Here is a 21,600-nt window from a genome sequence, read left to right as displayed (position 1 = left end):
CTCATTTCACATGTTACAATTTTAACAGTAGCGTCTCCTTTAGTAAACGTCTTCTCTAGTATAAGATTTAAAAAAAAAAAATACACTTATTTTAAAAGACGCTATCGCGTTTCTTAATTAAAGTTAAAATTTTCTTTTAATTTCTTACGAACCAGATTTTGAAAATACAATGACAAAACTTTGTGCTCCATTTAATTCCAAGAGAATCTCATCAATAATTTAAAACTTTGTTAAAATATCTGATGCTATGAAAATTAAGAAAATGTAAAGAAACGGCAAAGAAAGATCTAACAAGAAATTCTACGAATCAACGTTATATATAAACTAACCGTTTCATCTCGTCCATTCAATAACGTTTTATTTTTAGACTAAATGCAAATGTCTCGTCAACATTTTTCGGTATTGACGTAAGACGTGAAACTTTGTGACGCACATCATTCAGGAAACTCTATATACAATACATTTCGTATGGGTATGCTTTTGCGACCGACACACACACACACACACACACACACATACACACACGTGCGTACAAATATATATACTCGCGTATTTTTTCAGTTGACAGAAGCGGAACGTCAAAGTATACTTATGTGTATGCCATGAATCTTTTAAAAGGCATGTGGGTGTATCACGTGAGCTACGATTCCGAGTCGGCGTGACTCTGAGAACATAGTATAAGCAAAGAGTGGTTTATATACTCTTTACGTGGGTTTTACTTGGCGGAAACACACTTGGCGGAAACAACATTTTACCGCGACTTATGCAAATTTATAGGAAAATACTTTGCGTCTGTCTCATGGCTACAACACCAATGCATGCCGTAATTAATTACAAGTATATTCAAATTGTTTGTATTGCTATATTATATTGCATAATAAGTTCCAAGTTTTTTTTACATACGTTTTATATATTACAAATTTGTAATAAATATTGGACTTAATGTTTGTCAGTTATAATCCTTTCCTCTCCGTTATTAATTACAGCAAAATATATCGTACCATATTAATTTTAGAATTAAGGTAAATTTATGTGTGCCAATAAACGCTAATCGATTATCAATAAAATCTCTTCTCATTCTCAATTACATATGAATGTTCCATAAAATATTTGTGTGAATCATAAAACGTCTACATTTTACATAGATTTGATTTTCTAATAATCAATGATTTTAGTAAGAAAGTAAAAGAATATTAGATAACAATCTTTTTCCTGCAAAATTTTGCTATTTCGAAATAAGAACCAACTATTTTTCAAATTTAGATTTGCAAATTTGCAGTTATTATCCGTATTAGTATTTATCTATATCCACTATTATATATATATATACTCGCAAAGTTATACAATGAGTTATTCAAATATATAATTTCACTTTGATAACATTTTAAATAACATGAATAATGTATTTAATATACAGGATGCCCGGTAATTGGTGAAAAACCTATTAATGGCAGATTTTTGGAGATTATTTGGAGTCGATTTTTCCTCAGCGAAAATATCGAGAGACGTCATCATTTTTTGCAAGTTTCTAATTTTTATCATTTTATATATCTTTGTAATCAAGCTTTAAATTAAAATTCTATTAAAGTAAACTCTATCTGAAATTAACTGAAGAAGTAATAGTTTTGGTAATTTTTTAACTTCAAAAAGCTTAGTTTTTTTCAATCGCTAATAACTCGGAAATTATTGATGCCCCGACATTTTCCCTGAGAAAAAAATCGTCTCCAAATGATCTCAAGCATCTGCCGTTAGCAGGTTTTTCGCCAATTATCGGACACCCTGTATAAGCAGATATAATAAGTCATTTTATATATATATATATATATATATATATATATATATATATATATATATACAAATAAATTATTAAAGTAAAGAATTGCTAACGATATGACGCGCTAAATTATTGAAAAAAAACATTCAATTCTACTAACGAACATAAGTTTGACAAACTACTCATGAAATCGCGAATTTCGGTCAAGATCGTATCTGGCAAAACCGGTGGCAAACGCATCGATCGTAAGGATGTCAGACCGGAAGTGCCAAAAAGGAAAGGAGTTCTAGGTCGCGGGCTCGGTGAACCCGCTGTAACCCAGTTTCTCGAAATGCGTGGTCGGGTCTCGCGATGCGTCACATACTACGCGCGAGTATGTGTGACGTATGCGTGTGGCGCGCGCGCGTGTGGTCGGACAATATATCTGATCGTATCACTGATCCATCATTGGCATGCATGGCTGCACGTATCGATTCTAACGATTACCGATATATACTTTCGTCCCGATTAAATCGCTCGCGTGAGCTTTTGTTTAAACATGCCACGAAAAATGTGAACGGGCTTTCTCTTCCTCCTTTTCCTTCCCCTCCTCGTCTCTTTTTCAATATTACTAATTATTCAATATTATTAATTATTAATTATTAATGTATATTAACGTCAGTGCATATTGGGTGATTCATTAATGTGCTTTTCATCTGTATCTTTGGCTTGTTTCTAAATTTAAAATAAAATGACGCAAAAATGATGAATAAATTTAAACGACGCACTTCTTATTCGTCATATTATTGTGCAGATTGTTAACTATATTTATAATTCGCATATTTGAAGTATGTGTGTATGTGTGTAAAAATTATAATAATATAATCATAAATTCGCACCAAATTATTTTTATTAACGATTCGTATATTGTGTGAACATTTATGAGTATTTATGAGTATTATAATTAAGAACTTGTTAAAATATACAATAAATGAATCAGTTCATTTTTATTTTAGTGAATACATATGAACAGATTAGCGCCGAAGACTCATTTCATCTATTTTTCTCTATATGTTATTTTTCACTGTCATTTTATTTGTTCATTGAAATTTTTTTTTTTGATGAAAGGATATTCATCATCACGAGACATATGTCAACTTCCGTCAAAGAACAATATTTAGCGGAAGTACGCGCTATAGAGCAAAAGTCAAAGACCGAAGCGTGCATTCGCGGGTTGACAATGGGACGTTTTTATCATTTATAATCAATAAAAATAGTTTGACGTGGTAGAGTACTATTTATATTATATTCATACTTGCGGTAATGTAATGTTTCACTTTCATTCCAGTTTCTTTTTTTTTCAATTTTTTATAAGTCAAATATTTTACATGTGCAAAGTTCACTCTATTTTATACTCTATTATTATATTTAATCAAATATATTTTTAAAAAAATGCTAGTATATACATATTGTATAACTCTATTATAAATAATATATAAATATTTTTCTCTCAGTTTTTCTTTTCTTTCTTAATAAATTATTTTTTTTATAAATGTTAATAAATATGTCTACATATATGTATACATATATGTATATAAAAGTTAAGAAAAATAACAATTGTTTCAAATTTATTAAAAATTAAAAAGTTTTAATCAATTAAACCTCGCAAAGATATAAATAATTTTTCCCATTTTAATAAAAATTCAATATTTTAATCATAATTAAATTTAACAATTTTTAGTGACAAATAATAGTATCATAAGATTTTAGTAGAAGAAAAATCGATTCTAAACGTTTCAGAGAATTTATGGTTGAAACCACTTCCGGATGACTCTGTTGATATTCTGAAAGACTATCTAATCAAAATGATACGATAGCGATACAAAATTTCCACTCAAGAAAAATACATGCTTTCTGATCGAACGGGCGGAAAGCTCATTATTGGCAAAGAGTGAAAGTGCATCCGCGTAATGATTACCGCTTTGTTAACAGCCGTCTTTTCCGGCAGCGCTTTCGCGCGAGTTAGTAATTCCGTTCGGCCGAGCGATTTAGAATCACCTAGCACCGTTATCGGCGAGCAAACATCCAATCTACATGCCCGAGGTGTAAGTCCGTGAATTACAATTGCAAAACGCCCGCAAGTTTACGTAACGCAATAGCGCACTATCGTTGCTATAATCACGCTTGCTTCTCGAAGCAAAATCCAAACAAATAAATAGACTTTATGTCAAAAACAGAAACGCGCGTAAAGAGATGTTAGTCTACAGTGATTATAGATACGAGGATTAGATCTACAGTGATTGGAAAATAAATGAAAGAAAAAAGTTATTCGGGTGTAGTTTTACAGAATTGTTTAAGAGAAAATATGTATATATATATATATATATATATATATATATATATATATGTATTAGATAAATTAGTCAAGTAAATCTAAAGTTATATTAAAAAAATGATAAAAGAGAAAAGTGCTTTTTATATTTTTTTTAATATCATTTTTAAATTATGTCCTACTTGAATGCAACAGAAAATAATTATTTATTATATAATTATTTAAGTCATAAAAATTTTTTAAATCGAAAAGAATATAGCTGGCAATGTAAACAAAGTCATTAACCAACTTGAAGTTAATTTGACAGTATATTTAATTTACTACCAATGATGCGCGAACTATATCGGCAAAGTAGCCAATAGTAAACGAAATCACGAGAATAATATCGGCCAACAAGTAATCAATTTTGTGCGATAGCTCTTTTGGACGATGTTGTGCCTGTAAATGCAGCCAAGAACTCTTCGTGAAGGATACTATTATCCTAAATGCTAAAGGTATTATTATCCTAAACGTCCATTTCTCGTTCTATGCTAAATTGTTTTCGCGATAATCGGCGGTTCGCGTTCTCCACAGATAGCGTTTCTTTTGCACATTTGAGAAAGCAAATGCTCAATTTCACTTGTTACAGGCAATGCCGGAATAATCATAAAGCGAAAAAAACGATTGCTATGCTAATTATAAAGTAGCTCCAATATTTTTCTGCAGAATAACATTTTATTATCATTTTAAAAAATTACCAGAATCAGTCGCACAAGATTTTATCTAATTATATTTATATTATTATATTACTCTACATTATCGCATTACAACATTATATTAGTACATCCTTCTCAATTTCCAGTTAATGCATTCAATATTCACAAAGATCCTATTTAACAAATCCATTTCATGTATCTCGATATCTGTACATCCAATACAGATTTCGAGCGAGCATTATCGAATATACATAAATGATCTTGCTAAATATGCAAAAATATCGCAAACGACCACTGCCACGCCTTTTCTCGATTTCAAGCCCCCCCTCCCCCCCGCCCGTACAATGTCAGAGAAAATATTATACGAGGTTTTTCCGTTGTTGAGGATATTCTCGCTTGCTTTCACTCGTTTTTCCGCTTACTTTCTACAAACAAGCAGGCTGCCTCCTTTTCTTTCTCTGCTCGGGTTGAGGAAATATGAGCGACAAACGTGCTTTGCCGGCCTTCTTGTTTGCGCAATGAGTACTTGTCAACAAGCGAGATTATACTTGAGAGAAGAAGAGAGGATCATTTTTTGTTTTGAAGTTGTCATGCAAAGTCTATGAGCGAGACATACATTTATTGTTAGTCTTAAATGCAACCGTGTGAATCTTTCAGTGGGTTTTATAAACTTTGCTCAAGAGAGAAATATCTATTACTGATAAACACACAGTGGCAACATGAATGCAACATGTATTTTTGTTTCAACGATAATTTCTACTTTATCTTCAATTTTAACGAAGTATTAAAAACTAGCTATTCGTCAAAAGCTCAACATTACCTCAATACTCAACATCCTCAAGGTTGAGGTAAATTGATAAAAAGGACGATAATGTAAATGTCAAATTGGATAAATAACTTGAATTCAAGTCGTACTTGTGGTGTTAAATATGAGATGTACGGAACATAAATAAATAAAAGATAAGGTATTTATCAATACATTAATTTGCACTTTATATCTTTCCTTATCTTTAATATAGAAATGAAAGCAATTTTGCAACGTCTGCTATTTCAGAGTCAGATTTTTCAAGATGGTGTAACTGACCCAATGTCACTGAGAAATTAGGGATGTGATTGTGTGAAAAATTATAATCAAATATAAGATATTTTACCAGAGTTTGTATATAGCAAAATATATTAAACATGTATAAAATAAAATATTTTGTACTAATTAATAGTTTTCAGAATAAATTCTCGTTTTCTTATATAAATTTGGAATACAGCAGAAAAAAATAAAAACTTCATAACGTTAAGTAATATATGAAAAAATCAATTAAAATGATAAATGTTAAAAAAAATGAAGGATCTAATACCAGATACGTTAGAAAGTTAAAGATTAATCTAATTTGCTGCATATGACGTCAAAGTTGTTTTCGAGACTATTATCATACACAGAATCGATTCACTTCCAGAAAGCAAAACATCTACAACTAACAATAAGATCCTGCGATTTTTCGCATAGTGTACTGACCTGACAGGTAGGATCTAGCGCAAGTGATGTAGCCGCACATCCGTCCTACCTTCGTCCACACGGTTTTGAAGAGCTCGGAGTTATACATCGGTAAGAACAATGGCACTCGTCTCCAATCTGCTCTTCCTCGGTCGTCCCACCTCGATGGCGCCTCGCGCGAATGCAACGCGATGCAGTCGCGCGTCACAAGATATGCGCTCTGCTGCGCAAGTGTCGTTGAACCCACGCGCGAATTCGCTCGACAAAATGTCACACCGAGCGCACTTCCGAGATCGCGACGATGCGTGGGCAAAGCGAGCCCATAATTTTCTTACAGGCAAAATGTCGACTGTCGATATCGGTCCCGATGAATCATTATACGATTTCTCACTCGATCATTAGCCGTACAAATAACAGTTGATGTTTACTGTTGTTACCATAATGTTTGTCTAACAATAAGTCATGCTATCAATCTCAAGTGCTCTAGAGTATAAATAACGTAATGTTTATGTTTATTTAAGAATTACGCGATTCAAATGTCAGGGTGTATACTCAAATTCTGTAAAAAAATTCCCTGAGAATTCCAGGATCTTCCAGGTATTTTTGTTCAAAATTCCAGGTAAAATTAAAATATTTTTAAATGCAATTTTAAAATAAGCTTATTTATTTTAGCGTAACATTTTTTGACATAAACAAAAAACATATATTTTAAACAATTTTATATAGACATAAACAAAAAATATATATTTTAAGCAGATTTTAAACTTAAAATATTTTTAATTTTTATAAAAAATTTTTTAAATAAGTACTTCTTTGACATTTTTTTAAATTCCCTGAATCCTAACGAAATTCCATGACAATTCCATGATTTTTCAAGATATAATAAAATTCCCTGAGAATATCAGGTTTTCCAGGTCTTTCCTGGGAGTATACACCCTGAATGTGTTCCTCGCTCAAATTTAAAGAAAAACCATTTAAATTTTGTGTCAGAGATATAAAAGTAAAAATAAAGATAAGATAACTAAAGATAAATAGAGGTACAAAGGTTTTATGAGAAACTTTGTTCTTAGTTTTATTAAAAATTTTTACTGTTGAATTTACTATCAAGAATTATTCTCACAAGTAAAAACATCACAATCTATCGAGTTCAACCAGAAAAAAGAATATATGTTTTTATTACATACATTTCATTTAGATGTATGTGTGTGAAAATTAACTATATAATTGTTCTCACTTTTTAACTTGCTTCTTAAACAATATTATAATTTTGTATATTTGATAATATTCTCCTTTTCAATAAAATATATTTTCTTAAGATTTTAAACTTGAAAATTTATCTTCTTCGCAAATATACCATCATTATTCATCACACTTTTTGTGGCAAACTCTCTCCTCTTAATATAATTCTCAATTTTATAATTTTCATCGAGAGTGATTCTCAAAGTGAAACTCTAAAAGTACATACCAGAATATATACCAGCCAATAACGAACGATGCTAGAGCGAGCGATTGAATCGGCACGTACATGCTATTAATTATGATCCTTGACTCTTTATTCTTTATTAAACCTGGCTCCATCATGGCATGAATCCACTGGTCGCGTGTTACGTCATGGAAAGTACGTCACTTATACGCACGCGTGCACAAGCATTTTGTGTGCCGTCATTTATAGCGATGTTCATACACGCAGTCCATCCCTCTTTAACCAGCTGAGAAAACACGAAATTACGCGTATACCCACAATTTTCTCGTCCGACGAGCTCGCGGTGATTGTTGTGCTCTTAGACTGTCGTACAAGAGGCCATATATTTCAAACTGTTTAAACTGTGCGACCACCTGTCAGATAAACTCGTAATTTTAGAAACTTCGTATACCAAGTTTTGTAAGGCTTATGTCGAGCAATAAATCTCAAATTGCCTTTTTTAGCAAGAACATAAATTAGTTTCAAAAGAGATTACAAAATTTTTACAAATTAAACATAATAAGTATATATAAACTGATAATAAAAAATCTTATTTCTTCTTTGAAGTGTGGAATCTCTTATAATTCTTGGATTTATAAGCTTAAATATGGCAATTTTCATGTTTATTTCATAAATGTTTCTAAGTGATAATAATCTTTACTGGCTGTTAACATGCGATCATATAAATTTGTCCGGATATTATATATATACATTTTTTCCGGATATATTAAGATTATATATAAAGGAAATAAGTTCTTATTTTAATATCTAATCATTCTCATTCGACAACAATATCAAATGACTGATCTTCATTTTAAAATGATAAAATTGTAAGTCACAGGTAAATATATAAATAGTAAAATGGAAATTGCTTATCGTGAGGATGTATAAACATTGTGTTGTTAACCAGCGATATAAGTAGCATTTCAAAACATTGTAACATTTTGTTGAATATATTGCAGTTAATATATCTCAAAAGCTAAATGTCAAAATGATTGCAATTTGAAGGTTAAATAAAAAAAAACTTCCTCAAATTGTTCAATTATTATATACTATAATAAATAGAATGTATAATATAATATATAGAATATATAAATAGAACAAAATAATATACAGCAATAGGATTTGATCGAGTTTCTCTCAATATCAAAGTTGTATTTTCACATTCTCTAAGCTTTAAAGCTATAAACTTGTTTATTTAAAAGAAAAAAAAACAAACTTTTATTCATTTAAGAAAAGCATTATGTTAACTTGTCTTATCTTTGTACTCATTGTCAAGTGTTATTTATTTTTTAACTTAAATTATCAGCGCAAAAAGAGAAGTAAAAAAAATAAATGCAAAAATAATACATGTGCGGAAATGCGTTGCACTTTGCGATAAATACATACGTCGTCACACAGCGATAACAAAAATGATTAAAATTTCTGCTCCTCGTCTAACTTAACAAATATAAAAAATGATATTAACGCTTTTATCTCGAAAAAATGCTTCCCTCCATCTGATGTCATCAAACAACATATGTATATTTTCTATGACGTACTAGGTATTAAGCTGACTTCATATTAAAGCAATTCCCGTGATTGATATATGTCTATTGATAATTTTCGCTATACTTGATAATAAAACTCAAAATAATCTTGATTAGTTAATCCTTTTTTATTCACTATAATTTCTTTTATATTTTACCTAATTACTTTTAAAAAAATGTTTATTTAATAAAAGAGAATTTTTTGTTGGCATCGAAAATTTTTTCTCGAAAAGGAAGATAAAATCGAAATGTTGGATCTTTAAATATAAGTTAACAAAATAATATTTATAGAGTTAACTGATGACGATTAAATAAATTCTTATCACACTTCTCATTTTCAACTTTCACGAATAATTTGCAAATTTTTCAAGAATTCATTCCTTCGGCAAGTTTTACGTATATTAGCATCAGGTAAATTTTTATTTTAACAATTATTTAAATTATATTCTTGTTCGAATTTTAATGTTTATTTAATAGTAATGGTTGAAAAAAAAATATATACATATATAAACATTAAATTCTTAGCAAGTTGCTAAAAATGTTAAATAATGGAAATATTTGATAGTAAGATTTCTAGTTCTACAATTATGCACAAAGTGGTTGAATAAATTTTTCCATTGTGTGAACTCATTGTATCAGATTAAAATCAGCGCGAATAAGAACCGAATTTCTAGTTCCCGAATTATTTCACACAGTAAGCATTTAAATGTCACAGCATTTCATTGTTAGATGTCAAGGTGTCCTTGCAGAATCAATGATGAGAAATGTTAAATGGATTCCAACGTAAGCACCACTCAACATTGCGTAATATTGTCATTATTATCAATTCTTTTTTAATTTTTTGTACAGCAATTTTATAATGACAAAAACTTATTTTGTCGTAAGATAGCTATGAATAATAAGAGCGAATGTGAGAAAAAAATTTCCTTTAATATAGCTTCAAGATATCTTTTTTAGTGCAATAATAATCGCTATTTATAATTTTTATTACTTTCAATATTAATAGATAATTAAAATTACAATGTGACACACGCAAAAATTATAACAATCAAAGCTGGAATTTTCTAGTTAATACTGCTCACTAATATTTTTCAATATTAGTTTTACGTGACTAATATAGTGCTATGTCAAGTGCATGATAATTCCCTAGCTCGTGCTAATAAAAATAGTTTGCATAGTGATAAGCGAGTTCTCTATTACCTTCAATATAATCGTAATCTTTCAATATCAATATTACACAAGGTAATATTATTACATGAGATAATATGAAATCAAGTAATATGACGATATTAATTCCATTATTTACAATAAAAAATATATTCACCATAAAAACTTAAATTTTTTAAATTATTGTAGAATATCGCACAAATCTCTAAATATTTTTCAATATTCACTATCAAAATTATTCGTTCAATAATAGTCAAATTCCTTCTAATTACTTTATAGTGCAATCTTTCACTATAATAGTGCTGCATACCAGTATCTAAATACAATGTCAAATATTACACAATAATATCGAGTTGCGAGTTCACTTAATTTGAATCTCGTTGCATGCACACCGACTTCCTTCCTCTCGATGCAACGTGTGCATAAGCAGTCATGTGTAAAATGTACGATTCAAACTTCACTCGCTCTAGCGTGCGAAATCTACTGCACATATATACTTGTATATACTCGAAGAATGATAGTAAAGCAATCGACAAGCTATCGAGAACTTTGACAAAAACTTTAACTTTTCTTCCTTCAAGAAGCCACTTTGTTATTACACGAAATACCTATTTATAGCTTGTTGTAATCCGAAAAAATGGTCCTCTAATTTACAGACTCTTATTACTAAATGAAATGTATTAAATTAAAAAGAACGTGCTATTCTTAATTATGTTAAAATTAACATAAAATTTCTACACTGTTTTTGTAGTTGACACTGTTGCGCTTGAACATCAATTCTATCGCACGTATCATTTATTCTGACTGAAATACACTTGAAAATTAGAGGGGACTACTTAGAGATTCTTCTCCCGAAGGAATTGAAACTTTGACTACAAATTTACGCGCACCACCGAGTTTATAAATCGCTCACATTTTACAAGACGTTTTTACTAAGAAAGTGTCTGGATCTTCGAAAGAAATTTTGATAAAGTTGATTTTTCCACAACTATAAAAAATGCAATTTGCACTGATCGTTCACGAATAAATTATTTTCAAGATTACTTTCCATAAATCTATTTATATCTCGCGAAATCCAAGCTCAGATTACAGATCTCAATGTCCGATATTAATCGGAGCAATTTATAAGCGCGTATCACGAGCTAAGTTACGAACCGGTTGCGTGTGCTCGAGCTGACTGACTAAGTAACTGACTGACTGACTGGCTGACACTAGTGCGAGTGGAGGATTCATGTGTAGTAGGATCGGGGGACGACTTTTGTGCCCACGCACGACTTCGCCTTTACAAGTAGAAAATCGACGTAAGAATACGTGTCGTATGTCTGTGCATGTGTGTCCACAGGTGCGCCGTACATGCATATGAGGGAATGACAGTGTCCGTGCTCGACACATGTGAAAGTACGCATATTTAAAACTCATTAATTTTCTTAAGAAAGAAAACTAGCTGTTTGGCAAGTGTAATACTGACACAAATCGGCTCTTTCTATACGAAAAATATAAATTTGCGCAAAATATGGTATTTTATCAATCTTAATTTAAATCCATTTCAAATTTAATTTTAATTCTATGTTATGTAAATATAATTTGATTTATTTAATTTGACTTGTTAACGTCAAACATCGAGAAAATATAGAAAGCTTTATTATTGGCACAAAACATTAAGTTGAAACGAGTAAATTTAAATTGTAGTTTTTAACTATAATCATGCACGGATAATAAAAAATTAAAAGTAGGGTTGCTGTTTCTCAATTTTCTAACATAATGAAATAATAGTTGAAATAAAATATCAATGTCTTATGAAATCATTCAGCTCAAGAATTCGCGTTTTTCCTTATTCAAAGAGAATTTACATACTTCTGCACTTTGACGAGATTGATAAATCCATTGTATTTTTAGTTCTTACTTTATACTCGAGTAATTGCGTGTCTGCCAAGGATAGGAAAGATGCATTCGCGCCGATAATACGATATCATTGTTTTGAGTGTTTTCTTAATCTTCCCGAGTATCAAGGTCGATAAAAGATTCTGGGATACCGAGACATTTATTTCTGGCACGATTCCAACAACACAATCGGATCGTTAACCGGAAGCGGAGTGCCGGAATGAGCACTATCAAGACGAAATTTGTGCTACATGCGATGAAGGCACTCGGATGAACTCGTACGCTCGCTTAACTTTCCGCTCGGTTTTTCTACAGAACTGCGATTCTAGTTACTGAAGTTGCATTAAATTAGATACACGAACAGAATCCCGAAAAGTTGTACTCTGATGAAACCATCAACCAAAAATATAGCCATTTTATTTTAAATTAAATACCACTTGTAACATAATATATTAAATTAATACGAATCTACATATATTACGGCATATTAAGTTATTTTTATGATACATTTATGAACAATATACAATATATACATCTTTAATAATATACATCTTTGAATAAAAATATCAATATTTAAATTTTATTTATTAGTTTTTTGTAAATTGCTAATTATGCGGCACCAATTAATTGCTTAATTCCTAGCAATGATTTTACATATTATAATAAAATTTGTTCCGCATTTAAATTATATGCAATGCAATTATAAAAGATTGATAATATTAATAGTATTTTTCTTTCGCTATTTTTAGAAAAATATAATTATGTAATTTTATAGAATCATATAGATAATAATTTGTGATAGTTAAATTTAACGTCACTATTATTAAGCGAGTTAAAAACACGTCATCTTGATGGCTCGCATTCGATGGGGAACTTCCTATCAGTGTGTTGCTGACGACGGTGGAGGGCAGAAAAAAAAACAATTATTAATTCGCAACTACGAAGGGACGAGTCAACGATGTGGCTGACAATGAGTTCAGTTCGCTTGGCCCCAATCGACGACCATGGTGACGCCATCGATATAAAGTTGCACGCATGTGTTGACTAACTGTACCTCGCACGAAAGTATGAGCGGTATACATATACACAAACAGAATGTCCCAGAACCATCACCATTACAGAATCATTCCTCTTAACTAAGGACAAGAAGAGAATGATGATCTCATTATCAATATGAATAATCATTATTGCGTTGAATGGCAAATAGTCATTGAATTATAAGTGAATGGAAAATCGAACAGTTGTAATGCGTGTTAACGGTTTTAGAAAAATTATTAAAATTGCAAATCATATAAGGAATTGTGGATAAAAATGGGTACAAGTTCTAGAGCAAGAGTCCAACTTCTCAAATAAGTTATTTCAAATTTTTTATCTGAAAAGTTTGATTATAGGAAAATGTACATTATTATTCAGTTAAAAATATAAAATATAAAATAAAAAATTGAACAAAGTGCTGATTAATAATTACAATAAATTTTTTAACAAACTTTATTATAAATATTTATAATTTTGTTAATCAATTGATTAAAAAACTATAAAAAAATAATTATTATTTCTATCAAGCTTACAAGTGTGTTAAAAATTTGTAAGTTGCAAGTGACAATTCCAGAATTCTCTACACACACACACACACACACACACACACACACACACACACACACACACACACACACACACACATATATATATATATATATACATACTCATATAAATGATATCTAATACATACTCAGGCACACGAGAATCCGTGTAGAATGCTACAATCGTGCGTGTATATGTGTATAAACGGCAAAAAGATGTGGTCGGTTCTCGTACGTGATCCGGCACGTAATACGGAGGAGACGGTTGCGAGCAATGACACAAATAAATGTCGATTATTCTCGTTATCTCGCGACCGCGTAGCACCGAGACAATGCGACGAGATGAGGCGAGTGTTGATTTCCACTAGTCGCGTCGAGGAAAAGGAATTTTATTCGTAACATTTTAACATTATATTTAAATTAAATGTATATATCGCGTACGTTAAACGTGTAGATGTAAGGTCATTAGATATTACGTAGGCAAACGGAAGTGTATTAATGTCTGCGCTCGATATTTTTCTCGCTTGTCTATGTACTGAATATAATAATAGATCATAGAATAGAAAGATACAAAGTATCATTTTTATTACACGTATAACTTATTACATGATGTAATTATTTCATATAATATTTTAACTTTGCTCCTTGCGGTATATTTATGTAAAAAAAATATTATAAAAAATAATTTTACTCGATATTTTTTAGTATCTTTTTCGAAATTAATTTCAACTATAAAATCAAATTAAAAAAAAAAAAAATTAATGTTTCTTTTATATATATATATATATATATATATATATATATATATATATATTATATATATATATATATATATATATATATATATATATATATATATATAATTAATAATTTCTTAATAAATAATAAAATCTTAATATTTTTACAAAGAAGAAAATCATTAAACAATTATAGCTTTTTTGCAGCAAGCTTTGCCAATTTTATTTTATATGGTAATGGAGTAATAATATTAGATGGAATCGCTAAAAGAGAATGATATAAAACAAGAAGAAATTTGAAAGACTTCAAATATCCAACGGTGTTTATAAAATCCAGAGTTAACTAATTTCGTTTAACGGTCTCTTGTCCTTCTTTGCGAGACCTATCACGAGTGAACTATAATGTAGGCCGGCAGAGAAAATTGAGTTAACTGCGCTTAGCGCTAAGTGAGTCGTTACACTTACACTTACAACTTTGTGACTAACAAACTTATAAATAGCCGTCGTGAAATGAAAAGTGTACTGGCGCCATTAATAATATATTTCCCAAATCCTCAAATAGTACTACGGCTCTTGCAATTTTGCGAAATGAAGTCTGAACACTAACGTGTTCCAGACTCCCCCGTGCGTGTTAATAGCTCTTTTATTAATTCAATAAAATAGTAGTAAATAACTTTCATAAACGTTTTATATATTACTCTTACAAATATAGCCATCGATATGTAATATAGCGATGAAAATTTTACAACGAGATCGTGACATAGGAAAAGGAAAAATCTTATTTATATTACTCAGCTTGATAGAGAGCAGAAAAGAGGAGATTAATGTTACGTGGTAGACAATAATTAGAAGACTAGTGCGCCACGTCAGCCACGTTTAATCGTAGTTAGTCGCGCCGGTAAAATTGGAGCGGCTGCTAATCGGTAACCTAACTCCCGCAGAGGCACCCAGCACCCACGCGATATCCTTCTTGTGCGACGTGGAAACAAGGCGTCTCCGACACACGGGCGTCATACGACGAAACAATATCCGTGCTCTCAATGGCAAGCCATGCTTGTCCGGTCAGGTACGCCACGGCCGCGCGTTGTCAGGGTCTGTCTCACGCCTAGGTAAACCAGATACACGCATCTAGGACTTACACTTTTTAGCGTTCCATAAATAATAGAACGCAGATAGAGACGAAAATAAATACTTTATACCGAAAAAAATATATCTAATTAATTTTTAACCGAGAATATCAAGAATAGCAGCTTAGATATTTATGGTTTATAGTATTTAAAGTACATATTTCTCTAACAATATTTTTCCATCGTAACAGTTTCGATTTTTATTCAGGTCCTCTTTAATCTAAAGGTTCGTAACTAAATGACACAAGCTAGACTTCTGTATAGCGTCTATAATCCTGCTTGGAATAAACAAATTTTTTTATAAACAAATAATGTTTACGTCTCTAAACTACGGTAATATGAAGCACAATCTTCTGGTTATGTTAAAGAATCTCATACGCACAAATTGTTTGTTTATAATAATTTATTTGTTCGAAGTTATAAATTATTGGAGATTACTGGAAAAAGAGATCTTGATTTTTATTCAATCTTTGAAAAGAATTTAGATAAAAGTCCAAATTAATTTATATGCGAATGCTCTTAATATACTACAAAAGGTATATTCTCTCTTTCTTTAAATATTGTACAGAACAACACAGAACATCTGAGTAATAGCTAAACTTAAAAAAAATTGTAGAATTAATTTTTCTTTCCTAATAATTTTTTGAAATTTTAAATTATATTGTTATATATATTATATTCTAAAGTAAGGGTATAAAAGCTCTTATAGTAATAGTAATTGCTTAACGTTGAAATACGTAACAAACATTTCTTCATATTACAGGATTCTAATTTTCTTTTAATTTTTTGAAACTTATTTATCTCGATCAAACTATTATTTATCTTGATGAAAACTGTCATCTTCTGTGCAAAAATTAAAGAAAAGAAAATTTGGAACGTATATAATAACAAAGCCAGCGACCGGGAGAATTGCAGAAAATATATCCTCGAAATAAAAATATTTTGCAATTTAAAAAAAACAACGCAAGCTTGCGAATATTTAAAGCAGGAGAAAGAACATCGTCAAACTTGAGTTATTCTATCCAGACAACGCAAAAAATACAATGCCCGCGATCGAAGAATAAACGTAGCGTGATTGATGAAATAAACCGCGTTATAGCTTAAATTGCACAGAAAAACGCATTGCTCCGATAAAAAATCTATCATCCAAAAAAAAATAAATCATCGCTGCCTTAAAGCGATAAAATAAAATCGCGCGCTATCGTGTTACTGCATGCTACCTGCTCGAATATACGAAAACATGGAAAAAAAAACAGGCGTGCATATTAGATGCGCTAAACAAAATACAAAATGTTAAAAACAAACGTATTCTTTTCTTCGAATCGATTAAACAAATATGTCGGATATTTTTATTATATGTTTAAGAAAGAGAGAGAAAGAATGCTTTATGATTATAAAAATGGACTTTTTCTAAAACACACAAAAGAGTTCATTTTTCTTATTAAATTAAATTTCAAATTGAATTAAATGTCAAAATATAACACGCATACGCTTTAATCGATAAAAACCATATTGTATATATATTATATTGCATGTTATAACTTTCATAAAAAATTTTTATAAAAATTAATAAAAATATCAAATTTATGCATAAAGTATAGATAAATCTGAGTAAATATAATATTTTATAGAAAGAGAGGAAGAATTATAAAACATTTTTTTTCCACAATTTAAAATAAATTATAGATTCTTATTTTTTTGCACAACGACATTATATTACATAATAAATTTGACATTTGTAACATATACACTTTTGAAACCTGCATTCCTTAAAATAGTTCTCACGTTAAAAATCCATTCTAAGGAAAACTTTCACCGATACTTAACTGTAATCCCGCTAATTTTACTCGGCTATGTTCCCATGTGCACTACAATCAAGTACCGTGCATCAAGGGTAACTTAACTATCGAGAATTAGAAATGATCGATGGATCCTTCTAGTACACGATATTTCTCTCTCTTTATCTTTTTCTCGTCTTCCATCCATTAGATTCTCTAACGTACCTACCTATCTATTGATCGTACCTATACTGTGGGAAAATTTTCAATAGCAATAATTGCTCTAGGTAGAGAGTATCTCCAATACCTTGAAGAGTTTTATTTATCAAAAAAAATTGGATCTATAAAAAGTTAATAAAGAGATAACAATAAATATATACTTAAAGAAATAATATAAAAATAAGAAAAAATATTAAAATAAAATTAATAGATATAATAACTTAAAAAAATTATATCGATTCAAAGGAAAGCGTATAAAAGATTGTAAAAAAAATAGTTATATTGTCTCCGCAAAAGCTAAATTTATTTAGCGTAAAATATAAACTATCCATTTATTCATATTATAAAAAATTCGTCTGTAAGATATATTTTTTCCATCACACTATCATTATTAAAAATATTATATATATGCACAAAAATATTTATATAAATATATAACGTACACACGCTACGTTTTTATCTATACGTCTTTCAAGCAATTTAGAGCTGATTATTTTAATCAAGATATGTATATTTAAAAATACTCTAGTTTTTTTTTGGAGATAAAAGGATCTATAATACACAATATATATATATTACAATATAAAGAATTTCATTCCTATTCGCGGTCGTAAATTCACAGCCGCAATTAAACTTTTTGTAAAATGCAGCGCGATAACAAGGACGGATTAGAAGCCCGGCGTCGATGTATAGCCGAAGAGAATAGCGAGCGCACCGTGAGATTAACCGCTGCACTTAAGAACCACTAAGAACAGACCCATTACATAGAAAGGTGCTAAATGTGGTTCCGCGAAGTAGTTCTGGCCGCGCGCACCTCGCATCTCCACCATACGCCAAGTTTATGACGCGGGTGGTATTGCCGCCCACAATGACGAATGTACGGCTATCGCGTATTTATCCTCTTGAAAGTCGACGAGGTCTGTGGCGCACTCGAAATCAGTCTCAAACTACGAAACTGACGAAAACCGAGTAATGACGGTGTAGCGCGATGTAATTACGTTAAGTGCGACCGTTACGACCGCTCGAATGTGGTCGGCTTCATTAATTATTCAGTGAAACATTGCGGTAATTTTGACAAAAGTTTTACGTCATCACGAAGCACTTCGTTAAAAAAAAATTATAATAAAAAGGTGTTTAATATGTATTTAATAATTACGTTGTTTAATATGTATTTAATAATTTTGCGTTATTAAAATATCTTTTAAGCCTTATGCATTAGTACTTTTTTATGCCTTTCATTTATTGCAGAAAACCTATTTTTAATATTGTATTGTACATCTCAAAAATTGTACGTGTCTCGTGCTGTTAAAAAAAAAATCATGTATTTGTTTTTTTTTTTTTTCGTAAAACTAGCATCCATGTAAAACGTATATTTTATTCATCATAAGTTGAAAAAGATCACGTTAGTATTATGTCTCTTTAATTTTCGTGGAAGAAAATACGTAATATTTTTTAATTTTCTAAGTAATAGCATCGTGATAAATATTTCGTGAAACGAATCTAAAAGATACATATATATATTAATTTATAAAACATTCTTTAAAATTTTAGTAAATTTTGTTTTATTATGCAATTATCATAAGAAAAGATAAATTACTTTCTTGACTAAACTAAATAGAGCAAAACAGTTCTATACAAATGTCCCTTAAAAATGACGCATATCCTACAATCCAAAGAGTAATGATGTTGTAAAAAAAACAAGATGATTAGTAGACACAAATAGAAATAAATTCATGCTGATAACTTTATCGGAGTAAATTATAATATGATCAAAGGAACCATATTCCTCGTTAAAAGCATGTTTCCGTCGCTAGTTATTTAAGAATAGATAATCAAATTGCGTTGATTATGGAATAAACGAATTTTTTATATGTACAATTCACTAAAACACCATTACTCATAAATCCAACAAGAAAATCTACTGTACACAGGATGTCTCTCATTTCTTCATGTACGAAATGGTTGATCTAAGAAATCCTGGAGTATAGCAATTGAGAATAATAACTAATTTTATTTAAAAAAAATAAGAGTTTTGCAATAAAGTTTTACTTGTAAAGCTAATGAGATTTTGAGAAAGAAAAATTAAAGAAATATGTGGAAATCCTATGTGTACAAAGCATATTGACCAGTCAGTTTTTGAGAAACTGTGAATTTTTTATTGCATGAGAATCGTACACTCTCGCGAGTAATAACAATAATAATCTTGTAACGTATACGTGCGCGAAATACGCTCGTGAAATAAGTATGATAGCGGGTCGAGATTGTCGACCCGACGACCCACTTCAGAGGTCAGGACACGCATCAACATCATCCTAGTTAAGCACGCTGATCCTGCGAAGTCAAGGTTGGCGAATAACGACGTCGTTCAACGCCACGTGTATATAAAAAAATAAAGTGCAAATTTGGTCTGTCTTTTTATCGCGCTAATAAATTCAAGCACTTGGACATATGAAGCGGTTTCCTTGACCAAGATAATGATATTACTATGACTGTGACGTGAGACGTTACAGCATGTCATATTCCAGAACTAGCGCGTTTGCCTTCGACGAGTATTTCTTGTTATGTTTTATAAAAAGCGTCCTTGCGAAAATATTTGATACAAAAATTTTAAAAATTTCCTAGAAAGATCTTCTAAAGTCTAAAACATTAAGTAGTCAGAGAATTTTAATTATTTTGTCATTTTTAAATAAAAATTCTTGATTTAATATCTTATCTTGCACAAAAATACAATATTTAAAATCTTGTATCAAATAAAATTAAATTATAAAGGAATAATTTACCACGATAACCACAAGTCTTCTTATAGAATTTAGAGAGAATCTAAAAGCAGATTCTCTCGTAAAATTCACACTAAAGACAAATTTTCTCGTAAAATTTACGCCAAGAATGCTAAATTGCCATCGAAAAATTCGTGATCGAAATGGGGTCCATATTGGCACAAAATTGGAACGATAATGGATAGAAGAAAACGTAACCTAGTTTGAGAAAATAAAGAACATCACTTTCCGATTCCAAGAAGTTCGGAGACAAAAATACGCGATTTCGATATCGAGTCGAATATAAATAGTTGCAGCAGCTGCAAAAATAATGTAATGAAATCATAGAAGTAGTTCACAGGTCATGTAATTATAACAGTTGTTAGTTAATTAAAGCATAAGCGTGATGAAATAAAACAGCATGATTATCACAATATTAGCGCATATTATTTTTTTAGGTTCTGATTAAAAATAGTTTATACGAAAATGATTAAGACCTACTTTTGCATTGTAAAAAATCGACTGGGGCAGTAATCAAACATACATATAATCTTCGAGATTATGCTTTTAAAACACAAATAATTGCATTAGCCAAGTTGACCTAGAATGAGAGCTCGAATGTTTTGCTAGTTTTACGACAAATCGGAGCAGCGATTCGATATAATATCCTATAAAAATGCATGTTCTTTGATATAGATTAATAAATGCTGATTTGATACGTTCGTGGATGAAATATACATTCCGATAAAATTCGACTTCACACAATTTACAATTTGTGTTCTACTTAAGTAAAAATTTAATATTTCTTTAATCAATACTTTAAATATCAGCAAAAGCTACATTATATTATTGTCATAAACGTAACTTAGTTCAAAAATTAAATTTACAAATTGTGAATTGATATTTTCTAAAAGTAAAGTTTGAATTTTAAATCACTTTTAGTTAAAGAATCATACACAATGCTTTTTTTAATTGCATATATGGAAAATAAAATCTTTCTAGTAGGTAATATATAATTAAAATTATCAATTAATAAATAATTTTTCCAATAAACATCCGTTATGTCATTTATTTCTGCCAATCAAAATATGATTT

The 21,600-nt window shown here is 30.2% G+C and overlaps 1 protein-coding gene across 4 annotated transcripts in view; it reads right to left on the bottom strand.

The window, feature by feature from the left end:
- Window positions 1–21,600, bottom strand: part of Trc (Serine/threonine-protein kinase tricornered) — a 130,961-nt gene that overhangs the window by 53,058 nt on the left and 56,303 nt on the right. Inside the window, exons 1-2 of one of the 4 annotated variants that reach the window (XM_072891390.1) lie at window positions 11,166–11,924; window positions 6,291–6,752 (exon numbers count right to left, since the gene is read on the bottom strand). The exons of the other annotated variants lie outside the window; for them this stretch is intronic. Coding sequence (XP_072747491.1) covers window positions 6,291–6,378 — 88 coding nt within the window. The 5' untranslated portion in view covers window positions 6,379–6,752; window positions 11,166–11,924. Of the gene's footprint in view, window positions 1–6,290; window positions 6,753–11,165; window positions 11,925–21,600 lie in introns of those variants that run through there. 4 annotated transcript variants of the gene reach the window in all.

Source organism: Anoplolepis gracilipes, chromosome 4 (assembly GCF_047496725.1).
Source record: "Anoplolepis gracilipes chromosome 4, ASM4749672v1, whole genome shotgun sequence".
Lineage (NCBI taxonomy): Eukaryota > Metazoa > Arthropoda > Insecta > Hymenoptera > Formicidae > Anoplolepis > Anoplolepis gracilipes.
The sequence above is the reverse complement of the archived record's forward strand: the minus strand, read 5'-3'. Positions and strand labels throughout refer to the sequence as shown.